This window comes from Myxine glutinosa, chromosome 7 (genome assembly GCF_964187855.1).
Source record: "Myxine glutinosa chromosome 7, kmMyxGlut1.1, whole genome shotgun sequence".
NCBI lineage: Eukaryota > Metazoa > Chordata > Myxini > Myxiniformes > Myxinidae > Myxine > Myxine glutinosa.
The window spans coordinates 28492386-28514654 of record NC_136267.1 but is presented as its reverse complement, the minus strand read 5'-3'; the positions used below and the strand labels follow the sequence as shown (position 1 = coordinate 28514654).

The 22269-nt window shown below is 40.4% G+C and overlaps 1 protein-coding gene across 1 annotated transcript in view; it reads left to right on the top strand.

Annotated features, from left to right (window-relative positions):
- LOC137430717 (dmX-like protein 2) overlaps nucleotides 1–22269 on the top strand; it is a 79179-nt gene that overhangs the window by 37654 nt on the left and 19256 nt on the right. The window contains exons 6-9 of the mRNA XM_078782658.1: nucleotides 290–356; nucleotides 524–669; nucleotides 17615–17816; nucleotides 22260–22269. The exon at nucleotides 22260–22269 is cut by the window's right edge and continues 150 nt beyond it. Coding sequence (XP_078638784.1) covers nucleotides 290–356; nucleotides 524–669; nucleotides 17615–17816; nucleotides 22260–22269 — 425 coding nt within the window. The remainder of the gene's footprint in view (nucleotides 1–289; nucleotides 357–523; nucleotides 670–17614; nucleotides 17817–22259) is intronic.

Genomic DNA, 22269 nt, shown 5'->3' with positions numbered 1-22269 from the left:
AATTTGGTGAACGGGTTGGGTGTAATATATATGTATATATAATACAGATCCGGCCTATTGGTGGGATACAAAATGTAAACTGTTCAGCTTGGTGGAGATATGCGCTCTACCACGTGCTGTTTTATTTTGACAAGTTTTCTTTGTACCTTTAAAAATAAAGGAGACATTTGCAACCAATAGGTGATGCTGGTTCTATATTGCAATTATTGATGAATGTGGTTTCATTGAAGAGTGTAATAGATGATTGTTGATTCAGTAAAGTTTTCGTTGACATACCAATGTCTTACAGGATGCCCACTCCTGTGTGTCACGTGAAGGTCTCATCAGATGGGGCGTACTTTGCCACAGTAGGGAAGGTAACTAATCCAACTATGCACCACAGTTTTGTTTAACCGTTACCTATTACTGAGCATTTATTTTTACTCACCTCTTCCTGCTGTGCTCGTCAGCACAACCAACAGCTCATGTAATGGACTCTTTGCGCATGTGAAAATGATAATTATTCTGTACCTGTCTTTGATAGGACGACTGCCTCTTGAAAGTGTGGTACCGCTCACTGCTGTGCTCATCTCAAGGTCAAACGAATCTTTCGTTCTCATTCCTCTACCTGGCCCATCCTCATGCTGTGACTGCCTTCAGTTGGCGGAAAACCAGCAAGTACCTTCCCAGGTAGGAATTGGATTTTTTTTTTTAATGCCGCTGCCGACGAAATCGCCGGAGCCATTATGTTTTAGTGTTGTCCATCCAGCTGTCCGTCCGTGCATTCATCCGTTCCTCCATCTGTTCCTCCATCCGTGATAGGTTTTCGTTCCTGCAATATCTTCAGAACAGCTGAAGGGATTTAAATCAAATTTAGATCAAGTGTGTACTATGATGTAAAGTTGAACGAGTTGATTTTGAGGTCAATGGTCAGAGGTCATGTTGGGTAAAAATCCTGTTACCGCAATAATTTGTGAACCAGCGATGGCATTTTGACCAAAGTTGGTAAAAGTATGTATTGTGATGCAAAAATGAACTGATTAGATTTTGGGGTCACAAGGTCAAAGGCCAAAGGGCAGAATTCCCATTATGTAAAAAGTCTGTTACCATGCTACCTTGTGAACCAGTGATGGGATTTTGACCAACCTTGGTATAAGTGTATATTATGATGCAAAGATGAACTGATTAGATTTCAGCATCAAAGGTCGAAGGTCATGACAGGTAAAAATGTGATACTTGAGAACAGCTAAAGGGATTTAAATCAAACTTATGATTGTGGGACAAGTATGTATAATGTATGGTACAAGTATATATAATGATGTAATAATGTTGGCGGAGGCATATCGATGGACGTCGTGATGTCGAAGAGACCGTTCTACTTTCCTGTTGTCATTATTTGCTAAATACATCATGGTGGTAACATTACATTCATGTTTTTTAAATATTCTCTTTGGTTTGAATTATGTTCTAAATTCACAAAATTTGTTTTTATTGCCATTGGGGTCGTTTGATCAAATAACGTCAATTCAAGAGATTTATTTACAGACACATGAAAAAGTAAGTACACCCCATGTAAAGTTTGGACTTTTTCAACATATTTCAACATACAGCTATTTGATCTTCATTTCAACAATATTGATAGATAAAGGTGATATAATACAACAAATATCATGAAAAATTTACATTTTGTAGGCCATTGTATAATTTAAATAAACATAAATGCAAATTTTGCATGTGGAAAAAGTGAGTACACCCTGACATTTATCACTACTTCAAATACCTAAAATTAGAATCAGGTGCACCAGCTCAGGTGCAAATGATTAGAACATCTTTAGAAAGGATCTTGGAGGAACCTGTCTTATTTAAACCTTAGACATTTCGTTTGGTTTGCTCTTTGTTGTTGAAGTGTGTGGCGTCACCATGCCTAGATCAAAAGAGCTATCTGAGGCCTTCAGAAAGAAGGTTATATATGCCTATGAGTCTGGGAAGGGATTTAAAAAGATCTCCAAACAATTTGAAATCAATCATTCGACTGTCCGGAAGATCATCTACAAGTGGAGAAGATTCCAAACAACTGCCAACTTGTTCAGGCCAGGCAGGCCCAGCAAGTTCAGCCCGAGAGCAGATCGCAAGATGCTGAAAGAAGTCTCTAAGAACCCCAGAATGTCATCACGGGACCTACAGGTAGCTCTTGCCACTGTTGATGTCAAAGTGCACGAGTCTACCATTAGAAAGAGGCTGCACAAATTTGATCTACATGGGAAGTGTGCCAGGAGGAAACCTTTGCTGTCAAGAAAGAACATCAGGGCAAGACTAAAGTTTGCCAATGAACACCTGGGCAAAGACCAGCATTTCTGGAACAATGTGCTCTGGACAGATGAGTCAAAGGTATAGCTATTTGGCCACAATACCAGAAGACATGTTTGGCGAAAACTAAAGACAGCATTTGACCACAATAACCTGATACCAACTGTAAAGCATGGTGGTGGAAATATTATGGTTTGGGGCAGCTTTGCTGCATCAGGGCCTGGGCAGCTCACCATCATATAATCCACTATGAATTCTTCATTGTACCAGAGGGTGCTTGAGGATAATGTGAGGCCATCTGTCGGAAAGTTGAAGCTCAACCGAAGGTGGACCTTGCAACATGACGATGACCCTAAACATACCAGTAAATCCATCAAGGAATGGCTGAAAAGAAAGAAATGGAGGGTTCTGGAATGGCCAAGTCAAAGCCCGGATCTAAATCCTATCGAGATGTTGTGGGGGGATTTGAAATGAGCTATGCATGCAAGAAACCCCTCAAACATCGCACAGCTGAAAGAATTCTGCATGGAGGAGTGGGCAAAAATTTCTCCCAGTCGATGTCAGAGACTGGTAGACAGTTATAAGAAACGCCTACTTGAGGTTGTTTCTGCCAAAGGGGGCAATACCACCTATTGGAGCCAAGGGTGTACTTACTTTTTCCACATGCGAAATTTGCATTTATGTTTATTTAAATTATACAATGGACAACAAAATGTGAATGTTTCATGATATTTGTTATGTTATATCACCTTTATCTATCAATATTGTTGAAATGAAGATCAAATAGCTGTATGTTGAAATATGTTGAAAAAGTCAAAACTTTACATAATACTTTACTTACTTTTTCACGTGACTGTACAAGTTGTAATATTCAGGTTAAATTTCAACTGATTTTTATTCCTGATATCCTTCATTATTTTGTTTGATTCCATCCCCTTTAAATTCACTTCATCGTCATTGGTTAATGTTGCAAAATTAAGAATGAATTTGATTGAAGAAATGCAGGTATTCTTTTCAAAGTAGAAGTTCGGAATTGAAAATGAAATGTTTCCTATGTTTTGCTCTTGTTTCTTGCGAATCGCTGGGAATCGCAAATCTTCACATCCACAGTTCATTTTTTTGGTGGAAGCAGTGTTCTTCCACCAAATCTGTTATGTCTCTGCCAATCTTTACATTCATTAAATTCATTACATTAAATTATTTACTCTATGTCTTTACATTCATTGAAACATTCAAAAGGACTTCATTAAATTTCTGTCCTTGAATGATACTTTATTTTATATTGATGAGGTATTCCAAATTACTTTTTGTGTGCTGCAAACTATGTGCAATGTGTACAATGTGCCTTTTCTGAGTTCTGTAATATATGATATTATGTCAAAGGGGAAAATTTCTTTTCCGAAGATTCTGCTAATAATGGATGCCCAACATGAAGCTGGAGGCTTGGTGTCTGTTTGCTTAATGCTTAAAGTGGCTGGCTTAAGATCCTAGAGGTCTTGAGTTTGAGCCCCTGTTGTGCCATTAAAATAACATTGGGTGGGTTGACCCAGCCTGTCATCCTTCCGAGGTCACCAAAAGGAGTACCAGCTTACTAGGGTAATAAGCCATTCAAGTATCCTGCGTCGGAGTGGCGACCAGACCAGGATTGTTCTCCTTGGCCAATTAAACTGCATCGGAAGCTCTATGCGTCTCACGGTGTGAAAATCATGTTTATGTATTTATTTAACATGAATCTGTACATTAAGGAAGTTCTCAATCTCACTCCTCTCACTCTTTGAGATTCATATCATTTTTTTTTTTTTCTTAGAATACCACAACTCCCACCTCACTCTTTTCGCCTCATAATAAGCCCACATGTCAATACAGTCCCTTTATATGGATGTCAAGACTCATTGAAGAGCTTACTAACAGAATGGTAGGTTATTACCCTTATTACCTCCATCACCAAAGGTGGACTGAGGTTGTGTTTTACCTTTTTTGCCTTATAGCCTGGAATAAAATTGCATTAAATCAGACTTTTTTCCACCTTTATTTACACATCATAGCCCACAATTTTCAAGTGAAAAACAAATTTTACAGATTTCAGAAAATTAATTTAAAATACAAAACTAGAATATCTTGTTTGGTAAGTGTCCACCCCCCTGAGTTAATACTTGGTGGTAGCACTTTTGACAGCAATTACAGCTGTGAGTCTGTTAGGATAGGTCTCTACCAACTTTGCACACCTTGATTGGGCAATATTTGCCTGTTCTTTTGTACAAAACTATTCAATCTCAGTCAAGTCGTGGGGGGAGCATTGATGGACAGTCATGACTTCAAGATTGATGGACTTCAAGTCATGCCACAGATATTTGATAGGATTTAGGTCAGGGCTCTGACTACACCACTCAAGGACATTTATCTTCTTGTCCCAATGTACAAGGACATTTATCCTTAGCCACTCCAGTTTAGCTTTGGCTTTGTGCTCTGTGTCGTTGCCATGCTGAAAGGTGAACTTTTGTCCCAATTTCAGCTTTCTTGCAGAGAGAAGCAGGTTTTCCTTTTGGATTTTTCTGTATTTTGCTCCGTATAGTTTCCCTTCTATCCTGACAAGTGCTCCAGTCCCTGCTGATGAGAAACATCCCCATAACATGATGCTGCCACCACCATGCTTCACAGTAGGGATGCTGTTCTTTGGGTGATGTTCTGTGTCTGGATTTGTGCCAAACGTAGCGTTTTGCATTTGGTCCAAAACGCTCCATCTTGGTTTTGTCAGACCACAAAACTTTTTGCCATATGGCTTCAAAATCTCCGGAGTGGTTTTTTGCATACCTGAATTGGAACTCAAGGTCGGCTTTTTTGAGTAATGCTTCCTTCTTGCCACCCTACGTACAGGCCAGACTTGTGGAGTGCTTGGGATATTGTTGTCACATGCACACCATGACCCGTGTTTGCTATCAAGGCCTGTAATTCTTTTAAAGTTACCATTGGCCTCTTGGTGGCCTATCTGATCAGTCTCCTCCTTGCTTGGTCATCCAGTTTAGAAGGACGGCCTGATCTAGGCAGGGTCTTGGTGGTACCATATGCCTTCCACTTCTTAATGATTGTCTTGACTGTGCTCCAAGGGATATTCAAGGCCTTTGAAATATTTTATACCCATCCCCTGATCTGTGCCTTTCCACAACTTTATCCCGGAAGTCTTTTGAAAGCTCCTTGGTGCTCATGGTTCAGTCTTTGCTGTGAAATGCATTACCCAGCAGAGGAAACCTACAGGAACAGCTGATTTTATTCTGAAATAATCATAATCACTGCAATTTAACACAAGTGGAGGCCAATTAACTTAGTGTGTGATTTTGAAGGTAATTGGTTACACCTGAGCTAATTTACAATTGCTATTGTCATGTGACTGCTCTCAGTTAATACCAGGAGTGTCACGGACAGCACTTAGAGCGTTATTCGAGGCGTTATTCAATAGCGGATTTCACTATACATGCATGGGAGGGAAGAGAGAAGAAGAAGAAGCTGGAAGATTTTACCTGTCGGTCCCACGCGGCAGTTCCGATCCTGCTGGAAATAACTCAAACAAAAATGGAATTATGTTCAAAAATAAACGAGACTTTATTGCCACGGATGCCGATAATACAAAATAAAATGCGCCGGTTACTAACTATGGTTCCTATTCGGAGCGCTCCCACACCAGACGTATCAAACACACAAGGGAATATATACATGAAAAATAAAGGCCGTGCGTATGAGTGTGGGCTTAGCTCGATCGGATGATGCCTCTCGCCACGACCCGTCTCAGGCCCGTTGGCGGGAAGAAGGCCTTGACGCGCCCTTGTTTACTCGGCCTCGATAAGGCCTCCCGCACGGCCCGTCCGCGCCCCCATCCAGGCAGGTCGCGTGAGTGAGCGAACGATCTGCAGCTCCCTTCGTTCCAACGACATGTCACGTCCCGCACACCGTCGCTCGCCCATGTCCGGAACAAAATCAAGTGGGGAGATAGACCAGGTCGAGCAGAAGGTCCAATAGTCTGGCAGCTAAGCTAAATATAGCATAACAATTGTGCATTTTGTGAGGAAAGCACCAAATTTAGCACACTAGTAGACTATCATATTATGAAAAGATCTGGATATTGGGCCATCTCAGATTCAGAGATTTGATTTTTGCAAGATTTGCAGATTTTGCAGATTTGCAAGCTGAGATTGCAACGCCAGGGACGGCCGACTCCTTCCTGCGAGCTGCCCACGTCACCCGCACAAGAAGAGCTCATCAAATCACTGCAGCGGCACTGCACATCCTGCAACACCGCACGTATGAACGCCACTGTATGACATATGCTGATGATGCAGAAGACCTGCCTGAGTTCGAAGACCGGTGTCACCAGAGAGGAGAAGACATTCCCAACTTTCTGTACTGGGCAACTGTGCTGGAACTAGAGATGTTGGTACTGGTCTACGTGCGTTCTCTGTGGCAGGCTTCATTCACGATGTACCTTGATGCCCTGACGGAACTGGTCCCATGGTTCCATGCCCTAGACCACACACACTATGCCAGGTGGGTCCCTGTTCATCTGAGGGACATGGTTGCACTCCCAATGAAGCACCCAGATGTAGCCAGAGAATTCAGGGCTGGCAACTTCACTGTACAGAAGACGAAGAAGGTGTTCTCTTCGATCCCAATCGACCAGGCGCATGAACAGAATAACGCCTGCATCAAAGGAGATGGTGGAGCAGTCGGCCTCACTGACAACCCAAGTGCCCTGCGGCGTTGGATGATTGCTGGGCCAGAAGTTGCCAGGGCCATAGAAGAGTTCCAAGATGGCCATCAACACTGGGGGAGGCGAGAGGACACACGTCATCACGACCAGACACCAATTGTGCAGACCTCTTTCGCCAAGGATGTCCGCGCCCTTGTCAGCATCATAGAAGAGCTTGGCAACCCCTTTGAGGAAGAGAGCATGGATCTGGTTGTCCTTGACACAAAGGAAATTGCAGGTCCTGCTGCAGTTGAGACTGTCAGGAATGGAAAGAAGATTGGCCAAGAGCAGTTCCAGGCTTTCACCAGAGAATGCCTGGTGGAAAGGACCAAGCCAATTGATGATGCAATTCGTCGGAACAAGCTGAAGGTGTCATTTTGGAAAATGGCTGCCACAGCCATCAGGGGCTGAATTTGAGATGGCCCAATATCCAAATCTGTTTATAATAGGATAGTCTACTAGTGTGCCAAATTTGGTGCTTTCCTCACGAAATGCACAATTGTTATGCTAAGTTGCCCCACTACAAGCGCAAGAACGATCCAGAACGAGAAGGAATCCAAAACGAGAAGGCAAAATGCCGGCCTGCGAGTTATTTTATCGCTCGTGGTGTTCCGTCATCGGTCCTTTCCACCAACCCCCGCAGGCCACCGCTACATTGTCCAGCTCTCCACCAATGCCCACAGGCCACCCTTCGACGTCATCGGCGTGCCCTGCCAATCAGTTCTCTGCTTCCCTCTCAGCCTTCCCTCCACCAATCCGCGGGAAGCTTCTTGCCCCTCCCCTGGCCAATCACCAGTCCTTCCTTACTCTAGCCTTTGGTTGGTCGACTCCTACCCAGTTTTTGGGGTCGACTCCTGCCAAGTTTTTGGATGGGGGAAGATAAGAGATGGTGGTGAACAGTTGTTTTAAAGACCTGGAGGGAGGAGAGGGATTGAAGAGAGTGAGAGAAGTGAATTACCTATGCACACCTTCATACCATAATATGCACCTCATTTACATGTTGCCCCAACACTCTTTCGCCATTTCACATGCCATTTTCTTTCCACGGGGTTCCTTTGGAGCACGAGAGACAGCAGTGGTCGGCGGTCGCCCTGCTTCACCATTAACACTTCTAACCCTTACACTACACATTCTCCATTTATTTTAAGTTATTAATTTTTTATTTTTAAAAAGTACATTTAATAATGAACTTATATAAAAAATCAATTGGGTTAAATTTGTGTTAATCACTTATTATTGGGGATTTATTGTTACGATTTTCGAACATCCAACATACGAACACATTTTTATGAATAGAATGTGTTCGGAAACCGTGAACTGCCTGTATCCATGTATAATGAGCTTATTCATACATTTTTGTGGTTGGCCAGGGAAACATTTTTTGACCCAGATCGTTTACAAATAAGCTGGCCCGGTCTGATGTTAGGCTAAGTCGTTAGGAGCAGGTATTTGGGGTTTGGCCGGGATGTTTGCGATAGCTCACCTCTTCTTTGCAAAGGAAACTGTAGGATCTGTAACGTCCACGAACAACTTCTAGCAGACAGGACATCCAGTGTAACATCTATCCGAGGATAGATGTCTCGCTCTGCATGCGAAACACCAGGATGAGAGTTTATCACTGGGTTGAGATTTAAACGCAGTTAAGGCAGCTCAGAGGCAAGAGCACATACTTGTAGGCTGTGTTGCCACCTCTGCAACCATTAACTATTGCTTCCTAGTATTCCTATATTCAGAAGAAAAGAAAAAAAAGGGATTATCGATGTGGGCAAGCATTATTCACAGAATATCAGAATGTAGTTGCAACTTTCTCTGAGTGTAATTCTAACATTCATGCAATTGTCATCAACACTTGAGCTTCTTCTTCATTGAAGTCATTTTATTCCTTGGGTTTCTTTTATTCCTTGGTTGAAATCCAACTTTGTCTATGTCGTATATAGATTTTGTTATTTGACCTTTGCCATCCATACTTGTGGAGTGTGATACTTGTAAAACGAGGAATAATCCCTGTTGCTGTTCCCTACCTGTTTTTGGTTTGATTTGTATCATGGAAGCTGTTGGAGTTTGAACCTTTTGTATAGCAACCTCGTGTGGTAACCATTGCATATTGTTCCTTTATTTGTTCTGCCCTCTCGAGGCTGCCCTTTCATATTGTTTTTCTCTGTGTTTATATAAGGGGAGTCAAAATCCATATTCTCCTCTGCTGCCTCCAATTTTACCTGCCGACAGAGGGGATTGTGGATGAAAGGGGTTTTTATATACCGCATTAAGAAGCAAGCCGAGCAAATGCTCTGTGCGAATGATGAAAAGGCATCGCACACCCATTTTATTGCCGGAAATTAATGATCTATCCACCGTGGCATCTTCATGAGAAATGCCAATGGTGCAAGGGGCTTTGGCTTGCCAAATTGACAAGAGCTTTTAAAAGAGCCTCATATTCTGTGTTATCCTGCACGGGCCTATTTTCATTATGCTGAATGTCTACCTGCTTCTTAGGGCAGATTCCAAAGAGATTGCGAATCTTCATTTTGAAATATCAGCAATAGCAAGCTTTCGGGTAAACTATTCAATGGAAGTTTTTTTTTATAACGTTTTCCCAAAGTGAAAGTTGAATTTGATTGTGTTTGCTTCAATTTGGCAAGTTGACTTTCTTATTTTTGCTTTTTTTTTCATGTCGACCTGTTTTTTTTCGCTTATCCTGGTATCGAAAATCGATTTGTGTTTGTATGTGATAAACATTATATTTTTGTCTTTATATATTTGAGGACTGTTTACATTTGTTCTGGTTCCATGCTGGAAAAACATGTTGTCAGGCATGTGCATTGATTTTTTTAACGAAATTCGTCATCGTCGTGTTGTGGATGAATGCCATTAATCTGGTGTTTCCCAATTTCAATGTGTGCGTTTTACATGAATATGTTGGCAGGAGAGATGGTCGAGGTGGTGGAGCAGCGATTAATTGAGGTTCTGGGTTAATACATGCATCAACCCTGTTGAAAGTTGCACAGTATGGTGGTGATTGGTTGCGCAGTAGCGGTTAATCAGATGCACTACGGTGCGTCCATGCTCTCTCTGACAGTCCGATCGGCTGCGAACCTCTGAAAGAACATAAATCCTTGGACAAATATTAGCAACGGCAAAATGGGTTTGGGTTTACACAGACCATCCTGCATCTTTTGCAGGCGACATGGAGTGTGTTGTTCTTATCATCTCTGCTATCCCCCAAGAATCTGAAATGAAAAAAGAAAAATCATCATTCATGCCATGAGATTTTGAATCTTCCTTTTGAGGGTAAAAAACATTTTTTTTTGTATAGTTTGTCGTGCGGATCAGCTGTTGTGATGCCAAATAAGCTGACATCACGGTAAGATGCATATCAACCTGAAGAGTACAGGGCTATTAGCCAGGCTTGCAATATAATTTTTTTATTTTTGTAATTATTTGTGCAGCTGATGCACAAAATGGGACATGGATAAAGTAGTTCACATAAGTGCTGATTATTGCTTGCATTTGCTTTTAAGATACTCCTGCATATGGGTGCTTAGAGGTGAAAAACCATTACAACAACCGTGGCAAGGAAAGGAGGACACGAGGTGATCGTGTTGATTGGTAGGAATGCAAACGGCTGGAATCGAAAGCCCATATACAAAAATAGTTTGTATTAATATCTTGGATTCAGTGTTGTCCGTCGTAAGTGTTCCATGCCGCCCTCCATTCTCGGCACATGACCCTTGCATCTACTAAGAAGCCAGGGGAAGAAACTGATAAATGGAGCTTTCCTGCTGTGTGTTGTGTACTACGATGAGTAGTTGCTTCTTGAGCGCCACGCAGCAGTGCAATCAGCAAGGTGCTGCCACGCGCTCCTTCATGACTTATACCGTCCTTGTGAAAAGCACAGCAGCATAAACCTAATAAAAGCAAACAGTAAAGGATTGCTTGGACCGGGAATTACTCTGGCACAGAAATTGTTTGAGACGAATGAGGGTGGCATCAAAATAAGGCCATATATGAATAGCGTGGGCCCACCACGATTGATCTTCCGTCTTGTTTGAAAGTGTTTTGCTTTTTTTTGGATTGTCGATCTATGTGGAATTTCTCATGTCCGTAGCTGATTATGGCAGGATCCCTCTCCCTGCCCCCTGAACTGTTCATGGATATTTGTTCTCGGTGAAGTAAAATCTCATGTAGTTGCGTCTTGGGGCAGTACTTTAATGGTTGCTTTTTCTTGTGAAAATACAGTCCCACTTGCGTTCTGATTCAAGATACTTCATCCATCTTTTTGGCCTCTTTCCCCTGAACCTGCAAACATTTGTTGGCTTGAGCAAAAGCCGTGTCTCATAACGCTTCTTCGGAAAACGAACCTGCAGTTTAACAGTACTTTGGCTCTGAAATTTCCTGATCACGCTAGCGCAGAGAGTAGTGAGATTTATTATTATTATTATTATTATTATTATTATTATTATTATTATTTTTAACTTTGTCTACCTGTCTGGCAGTTAAACAAAATTGAAAAGCATTCGAAACAGAAAACTTACTGTTTTTAGGGACGTCATAAAGGATGCAAACTACAGGCACAAATAACTAATACAGCGTGTTAAATAATGTCATGCAAAAGACGTTATATATAAAATAACACCTTTAGAGGCCATTTTTCCCCGCAAAGCGGGGGTTGGCCTTTTTCGGGCACCGTGGTTGTTGTTGTTTTTTGGTCCCCTTTTGAAGCAATGTTTTACGGCCGGATGCCCTTCCTGCCGCCAACCCTTTTTTGTCGCCTTTTACGACAAGCAGGGAATTACCAGTGAACTGGTACTCAATTAGCCGACCTCGGAAGGATGACAGGCTGAGTCAACCCCCCTGGCGTTAATTCAGCGATCGACCTGGATTCGAACCCAGGATTCTAGGATCCTAAGCTGGCACCCTGGCCGCTCGCCCAACACCAGGGTTATACCTTGCATCAATGGCGGTAAACCTTCTGAAAAGAAATTATACCTCTGCCGACAAAGTCACCATAGGCATTATGTTTTTGGGTGTCTGACCATCCATCTGTGCATTCATAATAGGTTTTTGTTACCACGATAACTTATGAACGGCTGAAGGGATCAAAGGGTAAAACATAAATGAATAGAAATACCAAGAAATAAAAGCTGACTTTCTGCGCTCATGTCTCAAATTCATCTTCTGACTTCAAATCCAAATTTCTTGAGGATATGGCAATCGTACTAAAATACGCCATTTGTGTCTGTCTGTCTGATGAATTTTTGACGCCAATACATGCCGTCGTTACTTATCCAATCTCAACCAAACTTGACAGGATGACGAAGGGTTACACAATGAAGGTTGTAGCGCATTCATTTGCCCCCTGTTTTCTACCCCCGAGTGACTTTGCCCGCCATTGCCGTCAATGGGGTTGCACGTTGAGGTGTATATAAATGTTAAATTAGCTTTATCGTGGCGTATTTCCAAAGAAGATTTACCGTGGCGTTTTTCCAAAGACGCTTTTAATAACAAAATTAATGTTAATCGCATGTTGTTAATGTTACAAAACAATATTAATATTAATAATGTCCCACTTCCCCAAGGCATTTTTCTTGCAGTGATAACGTGTATAAATAGCTTTATCGTTATAATTGCGTTTCTGTAGGAGCAACGGCTTCTACAGGAAGTAAAAATATTATACACCACAAACACGTATGCTTAGCTTTTTAAACGGTCTCTAATGTTCTTTATAACACTAAATGAAGAAATTTGGAGGAATCCCGACATCCGTGAAGTAAGGTTTACATACAGAACTGAGCGAAGATCTACTGTACTCTATATATACCCACAAATGTTGGGTTAATAACACGGCCCTTTCTGCCGCTACCGTGGCATTTTTCGTAGCGAACTTTTGAAACTCGCTCCTGCTTGCTATTAAGTACTTATACATTTCCTTTCTCTTCTGGGCATTATCTCAGGCACCTTTTGAGTTGGGAAGCTGATATTTGGACATGCCAATGACCAAGTGATTTGGCTATAAAGGCTATTTTTGATTTATTGATTAATCGATTAATTATTTAATTATTCGATTAATGACTAAAAATTTTTTTTTTGGGAGTTGGATTCGGATGAAATGGTGGTGGTTTATATGTTCTATTAGCCAATTGATTAATTATTTAATTTTTATATGATTATTATTTATTTATTTTCATTAATAATCATTTATTTATTTTCTTTCTCATCTGGGCAATATCTCAGGCACCTTTTGAGCTAGGAAGCTGATATTTAAACATGACAATGACAAAGTGATTTGGCTGTAAAGGGTATTTTTGTTTTATTGATTAATTAATTAATCGATTAATTATTTGATGAATGACTTAATTTTTTTTTTTTTAAGTTACAGATTCAGATGAAATGGTGGTTTATGTATTCTATTAGCCAATTGATTAATTTTTTTTTAATGATTATTATTTATTTATTTTCATTAGTAGTCATTTATTTGTTTTATTTCTCATCTGGGCAATATCTCAGGCACCTTTTGAGCTAGGAAGCTAATATTTGAACAATAGTGACCAAGTGATGTGGCTGTCGAGGATATTTTTGATTCATTGATTAATCGATTTTTTAATATATTTTTTTGGATACAAGATCGAGGCTCGTGAAAGAGTTATTAATCGATTTATTTATTGATTAATCAATAAATAAAAAATATTTAGATTAAAGGCTTATTTAATTTATTTTCAAAAAGTTACAGCTTCGGATGAAGCAGTGGTGGTTTAGTTATGCTATTAGCCAATTGATTAAGAAAATATTTTATGACAATCTTTTATTGATTTTAATTATGTAATTAATCAATCAATTATTGTACACCTCTCCCTCCCAATACAGTCTATATGAGCTGCCGGCGGTTTTGCCGGGTGCCAAAGGCGCCCCGGCAATGCCGCGCTGGAGAATATTTAATTATTTGGCATAGGGGCGGTGTACTTTGAATGTATCTGTACTTGTTATATATTTGAACACTGTAAAACACAAATCACTGTTTTGGCACTTTCAAAAACATTCTGTTTAACAGTACAGTACTTGAACAAAATATTACATCATGCTGCATCATCTCGACCATTCAAACTTGCTTCTTGCAGACTCAGGCCGGCCACGTTCTTTTTTTTCTCAAGACTGCGCGGGGTAAGGTGTTCTGTGAACTTTCTCGTCACCGAAAGATGAATTTGAACTGAATTTACCAAATCGATCTTAGAGTCTATCTTGTTGGACACGACAATGGTGTAGGTTACACATCCATTTGAAATTGCTTTTAGAAACCTTGTCTGGTTTGTTTCGACATTGACAACACTCCCAACAGAGACGATGGCAACACTGCGTATCCTCTGTTCCTAATTTATTTTTGATATCAGCACTCAAATTCCTTCAGTGATACTTGTATCCAATAATTGATGGTAAAGGATTATGTTACCTTTGGTGATTTGCTGTGTTTTACCTGCTGTAGTGATGGAGTTGTCGACTTTGCCGAGCTATTGTCAGTTTACGTTTTGTCCTCATCATTCTTCAGATTTTTCACCTCATTGGTAATTTTTACAATTGAGAATGTCAGTCAGTAATTATCATGTAATTATCATGTAATTGACTGTCAGTAATTATCATGGTTTTGGGTTTGTCTTTCGCTCTACTGCTGCTTGTTTACCTTTTCATACTTTGGCATTCAAATTATGATAGTTTTGCAGTGCCTTAGATATGATTTATAAATTTCTTACCTTGTGCAGCAATTTTATTCTGTGCTTCCTTGCATGAGGCCGAACATGATGTTTTTAATGGTGACCATTATATCGAGGAACCGAATTGGCAGGAACCTTGGAACTTTGTAAACCAGTTGCTTATTGCTTCCGTCTGCTTAGCATTAGCAATATTTTCATGCTGGAAATATTTGTGTTCAAGTTATTGACATAGCTAATACATGTCGAGGTTTGTTAACTTTAATTTGGGTTGGCATGTTTGGCTTTGAATTTGTGATTTACCATCCACCTGACATTTTCTACTGACGGCTCTGCCCATTATAACTTGTGCAACTCACCACTACAATCACTGCATATAAACATGGAGCGTCTCTTCAACACCACATGCCAACTCATAACCCAGAGTAAGGGGGGGGGGGGGGGGGGAGGTTAGCTAACAGCCTCCAGGCCAACTCCTGCGATGCTTGGGTTACACATGTCAGTGAAAATGCTTGGGTTACACATGTCAGTGAAAATGTTTGGGTTACACGTCAGTGAAAATGTTTGGGTTACACGTCAGTGAAAATGTTTGGGTTACACATGTCAGTGAAAATGTTTCGGTTACACATGTCAGTGAAAATGCTCGAGTTACACATGTCAGTGAAAATGCTCGAGTTACACATGTCAGTGAAAATGCTTGGGTTACACATGTCATCGAAAATGTTTGGGTTACACATGTCAGTGAAAATGCTCGAGTTACACGTCAGTGAAAATTCTCGAGTTACACATGTCGGTGAAAATGCTTGGGTTACACATGTCATTGAAAATGCTCGAGTTACACATGTCGGTGAAAATGCTCGAGTTACACATGTCAGTGAAAATGCTTGGGTTACACATGTCAGTGAAAATGCTTGGGTTACACATGTCAGTGAAAATGTTTGGGTTACACATGTCAGTGAAAATGTTTGGGTTACACATGTCAGTGAAAATGTTCGGGTTACACACGTCAGTGAAAATGCTCGAGTTACACACGTCAGTGAAAATGCTCGAGTTACACATGTCAGTGAAAATGCTTGGATTACACATGTCAGTGAAAATGTTTGGGTTACACATGTCAGTGAAAATGCTTGGGTTACACATGTCAGTGAAAATGCTTGGGTTACACATGTCAATGAAAATGCTTGGATTAAACATGTCAACGAAAATGCTTGGGTTACACATGTCGGTGAAAATGCTTGGGTTACACATGTCGGTGAAAATGCTTGGATTACACATGTCGGTGAAAATGCTTGGATTACACATGTCGGTGAAAATGCTTGGATTACACATGTCGGTGAAAATGCTTGGATTACACGTCGGTGAAAATGCTTGGATTACACATGTCCATGAAAATGCTTGGATTACACATGTCGGTGAAAATGCTTGGATTACACATGTCGGTAAAAATGCTTGGATTGCACATGTCAGTGAAAATGCTTGGATTACACATGTCAGTGAAAATGCTTGGATTACACATGTCAGTGAAAATGCTTGGATTACACATGTCGGTGAAAATGCTTGGATTACACATGTCGGTGAAAATGCTTGGATTACACATGTCGGTGAAAATGCTTGGATTACACATGTCGGTGAAAATGCTTGGATTACACATGTCAGTGAAAATGTTTGGATTACACATGTCGGTGAAAATGTTTGGATTACACATGTCGGTGAAAATGCTTGGATGACACATGTCAGTGAAAATGCTTGGATTACACATGTCAGTGAAAATGCTTGGATTACACATGTCAGTGAAAATGCTTGGATTACACATGTCAGTGAAAATGCTTGGATTACACATGTCGGTGAAAATGCTTGGATTACACGTCGGTAAAAATGCTTGGGTTACACATGTCAGTGGAAATGCTTGGATTACACATGTCGGTGAAAATGCTTGGGTTACACATGTCGGTGAAAATGTTTGGGTTACACATGTCAGTAAAAATGCTTGGATTACACATGTCAGTGAAAATGCTTGGGTTACACATGTCAGTGAAATTCTTGGGTTACACATGTCAGTGAAAATGATTGGTTTACACATGTCAGTGAAAATGCTTGGGTTACACATGTCGGTGAAAATGTTTGGGTTACACATGTCAGTGAAAATGCTTGGGTTACACATGTCCGGTCTTGATTTTTTTCAATTACACAAGGATTGGTATTCCCATCAGCGACGCGACGGGTTCTGTATTCTAGTCTATACTAAGATGTCTGTCAGTCTGTCTGTCACCATTTTACTCAGAGATGGCTGAATCGATATTTGTCAAACTTTCAGATGTTCATCAGTGAGTGCTGGGGAGTGTTTTAGGTAAAAATGAATGAAAAACTTTTTGCACTTTTATTGCATTTAAAAAAATCTCTCTATAGTGTATAACACTGTAGCTATGTGAAAGCTCACATTTAATTTTTTGCCGACCCCATTCTTTAGCGGATGTAGGGAAGTGTTTTCGGCCCCACAAAAAAAAAAAAAAAAAAAATTGATTTCTTGAAAATTCCAACAGGATTTGAACAGCACCAGGCAATGCCGCCGGGTACCCCTACTAGTCTTGTATAAGTGTTTGCATAACGTAAGGAGACACTGAAATGTTTCACATAAAGGAGATCAGATGATGTGCTGACAGAGATAGTTGCATCAAGGTGTCTCGTCTGGTGTTCTCTGAACTTGGAGGTGCCAAGGTTTTAATTGTCCCATGGGGGATTGGTGGAAAGCCTTGGAGCAGAGTTTGGTGAAAATCCAGCTCGGTGAGGGAGAACTGCGTAGCGAGAGACATTAGCGTGTGTTGCCTGAAATTGTAGTTAGATGAGAATGAATGCAAAATGGTAATTTGATCCTTCTTCGCTGTCAACCTTGCAGGGGCTCTGTCAGCAATGCACTGCTCAGTTCCAGCCGGGACGGTGTCTGCCGAGTGTGGTTGGAAACAGTTGCACCAGAGGACCACCTGCATGAAGCTATTGTCCCTTTGTGGCAGAATCTTGGTGGTACGTTGAGTCAGGAGTTAACTGCTGGCAATGTGCACTCCCGCTCGAGACGCAATCGTGTGCATCACATGCAGAAGGTGAAGCCCATGTGGGATTGAGGGAATCACTTGCTTGTATTTCATCCTGAATACTGATTGCTGTCAACCATTCATCGATCATCATACTATAATTTGAGAAGTGGCTCTGTGTTTGTTTTGTTTGACTTTTATGCCCTCCTGAACAACTGAAAGGAATGAGTTGAAAACTGGTGGTTGTACTCAGTGTATGGGAAGGTTTATGGGGGTAAATAAATTAATAGTCCAGCAAGTTCAGCATAGGAGGAGGACCCGAGTTCTCTCTCTGTAAATGTATATCGTATGGCAGCACTTGGTGGAAGTGGATTACAATTCATACTAAAATGTCCCAATTCTGTGGGAATTAACCCGTCCATAAGGACGGGATCTTTGCGAGTTGGATCTAAAACACAATTTATGCATCTATTTTCATTGCAGAAATTGAAAGTAAAAAAAGTTTTTAAGCTTTTTTATTATTGTTGCCTTTATTTCTTTATTTGACCTTTCTACAAATGTTGGCTACTCTCAAGGCATATAACCAATCAGAATTTAAACTTGCACCATCTCTTGTTCTCAAATATGGAAGTGGGACAAAAGGGCAGTAGGGTGGTTCTCAGCTACATAAGGCAAAAAAAATAAAAATAATTGTTTTACTCCTAACCTTTAATTTTTTTGGTATTGAGGTAAAACTTCTGCCTGTGAAATATATTTTGAATACATCAAGTTTTAGGGGTTGCACAGTGACTCATGGTTGCCAGCCACTCAATGTTTGTGCCCGATAAGCGTTGATTTCCTGCAATCGAGAAACCTCTTGCGATGTTCTGTCACAACTTGAAGCAGATACTGGGTTTGCTGTTCATCCCTTGTTAAGAGAGGATTGTACTCTTCAGTGGGAGCAACTGCACACGCCAGAGTACAGCTGTACTGTATTCAATTAACTTAAAAACAACTTCAAAATGTGCATTACATAGGTCAAGGTCATAGGTCAACTGTAATGGTCAAAATCACAAGTATAGTAGTGGAGAATAAATATAATCAACTCCAAACATTTATGCGAGCCAAATATGTGAAATTGCCAACTCGGTGTGCAACCAATAAATTTAGTCGAAATGGCTTAAAATTTCACCACAAGGGTTTTTTCATACACACAAAATTTTTTAAAATGTTAGGAGCGTGACTTTTCTAACTTTCATTTTTAAGAACCACACTCAAGGGCAGATATATTGCAATAAAATAATGGCGTTGCATTTAAGCATCCATATAAACTAGGATGGCACTCTGTAGGCTGAACAATTTACGTTTTGTATCCCACTGATGGGCCGGATCGGCATCCGGACCTGAACCAAAATCTAATCGGTCTGTTCTTGTCACCTAACCAACTCGTCCACCAAGTTTTGTCATATTCCGTCCATAACTTTTTGAGACATTGTGCTGTATATCCTGTTTGGCCCTGTCACTCAATGGTGAAGAATCACTTAAAAAAATTATTGTATTCACATCTGGATCCGGATCTTTACCAAAATCGAATCAATTAACCCCCTTGTAACATACCCAACCTGTCCACCACGTTTCGTGCTAATCCATTCACAACTTTTTAACATATCCTGCTCTCACAGACAGACAAACGACCAGAGAGACAGGTGAAAACATAACATCTGTCCACCTTCGGTGGTGGAGGTAACATAGGATACCTTCTGTCCCTTTCATGTTTCTTATCTACGTACTCCCTTACTACTTCATGTGTCACCAAACGTTGTAGGCACACCTTACAATGTCTTACAATTCTGCTCGAGACATCTACATTTGCTTGCAACTCCATTTATTCCATTCTGCCCAATAATTTGTCAAAATCTTCGGCATGCCAGATGAGGTCATGAATGGGATGTGCTTCAAGCCCAACAGTCCACCCCCCTCAGAACTAATGCCCAAATCTGAAGTTTTTTTTTGTATGCAAGATCTAGGCTCGTGAAAGAGCCAACATTAATCGCACAAAAAGTCAAACCGACACATAAAACATATAATAAGGGGAGCGGTGGACAAGATGGGGAGAGAGGGGGAAGGACACAAACACAACATTTGAGAGCAGGGACATCGAGAGATCTGTGGGAGGGAGAGGGCTTGGGGGTGTGAGGGGGTGGAGGTGGGAGAGGTATAAAACACATGGACACTGCAAGGACTTCCAGAAAAGTGGATCTGGGGTGAATTAGCGGGGGTAGAAAAGATCAAGGTTTTGGATGGGGGAAGATAAGAGATGGTGGTGAACAGCTGTTTTAACCCGAGTCCGCAGGCTATATTGTCCTAATGATAATGCAGGGCTTCGGGTCTAAACGACCCCAGGAGCGCATTGGTGTGAATTGTTATTTATTTATTTCTTTTTTATGGTTATTCTTTTGTATGCAAAGTAGAGGCTTCCTGCAGTAGTATTTCCACCATAATGGTGATTCAGCTATACACTTATTTTGAAGAAGACCTATACAAACAATACATACTTGAACTTTTATTTCAAATGTTTGTTTGCTTTTACTTTTATATTTTTATACAAATGATTTATTTTGCATATAAAGGTTTGGTTAATTGAGTAGTCTTTGCTCAAGAAAGTGGATTCACTATTTGTTTTGTTTTAAAATCACACTGAAGGTTTTTGCGAAATTTTACACTTATGCAGGTCTGGGTCTGGGAGATCGTCAAAGAACCAATGCAAATTCAATAAAAAGTAAAAATCGTAAAATGGTGTCAAATAAGCTCACCTCGACCAAAAGCAATTGAAGCAATAATCCGATGTCCAAACACGGGAAAAGCCTACGAGAAGTTATGAACGATCCAAAAACACAACTCACGTAAACGGCAAAGGAAAACGTAAGGCAGGAAGGAAAAAGGAATGAAAAAAAACAACAACACGTGAACAGAAATTACGTCAGAAATGACTCATACCCGAGTGAATAAGTTTGGTAACTTTCCATAGCACAGCTCACATGCAAATTAGGTACTTTGAGAACAAAAGAAAGGCAAAAAAGAACTCGGGTCTTGCAGGCCTGAAGGACTGCATTTTAGGGAAAATCTTAATTTGTCAGAACTTTTCTTGGAACTAAAAGAATTTCTTTTTGGATAAACGGTGAATAAATGTTCATCACCAACTTGTACAAGCATTCATGGAGGGTCATGCCCAAAAACGTTTTTATAAGTAAATTATTGCAAAAATAAAAAACGTATCGGGTCCATTAGACCCACGCCTGCGGACTTGGGTTAAAGACCTGGAGGGAGGAGTGGGATTGAAGAGAGTGGGGGTGTTTGAAGAGAGAGAGTGTTTTAAAAATATTTGAAGAGATTGAAGAATGTTTTATATTCATACATTAAGTGAATAATGTTTTGTTTGTGCATGTAATCTGCATTGTGCATAATTTGGTATAACTGAGTTTTTACTTGTGTTTGTCGTAAAAGTCTTACTCAGCATGAGAATGCACAACCGTACATGTGCAGGAACTATGTTGTTCTAAAACTAAATAAATGGTGGTAGGTGGAGATGGGATGAAGGATTTTTGGATCATGTTGTCCTGCCCCTCATTCCTTTCCATACCCAATGTTTGTCAAGTCTGTCTCTATCTTAGCCTGGGATTTGGGATAAGCAGAGATTGCTTGTGGTTAAAAATTGATGACGTTTAAAAGAAGGTTTGTGTAAAATTGGTAACCTTGGTCAAGACCAGTGACTTTCTTTACACCTTCCCATATTTTTTTCCTCTGCGGACGAAATCGCCGGAGGCGTTATGTTTTTGGGTTGTCTGTCTGTCCATCCATCTGTGCATCCATGATAGGTTTTCTTTACTGCGATAACTTAAGAACAGCTGAAGGGATCAAAGTCAAACTTGGTACAAGTGCATATCATAATGTAAAGATGAACTGATTAGATTATTGGGTCAAGAAGTTAAAGTTCAGAGGCCCCGTCAAGTAAAAATTCTGTTATCGTGCTAACTTGTGAACCTGTGATGGGATTTTGACCAAACATGGTACAAGTTTAATATATTATGATGTAAAGATGAACTGATTAGATTCAGCTTCAAGAGGTCAAAGGTCAGAGGTCATGTGAGGTAAAATGTGATACTTGAGAACAGCTGAAGGGATTTAAATCAAACTTGGTACAAGTATGTATAAACCTCAATCCATGTGTCCATCCATGATAGATTAATTTGTTACAAAAAGGTTAAGGGTCATAGATCACATTCAAACGCCTGTTGATGTGATACCATTGGCTGTGGGATTTAACCCAAAGCTAGTACATGTACCATGATACATATGTACAGATTAGATATTAGATCGAATGGTCTTGAGGTTTTAAGTCAAAGTTGGAGTAAGCAAAGACGATGTGTGCGGAGGCGTATCGGTTGATTTTGCGACGTCAAATTATGCCGGGTTTTAAAATTTTTTAAAACCAATGTGCCTTATAGGTTTTCTTTCCCTTTTTGTGCAATGCAGTTGATCACCC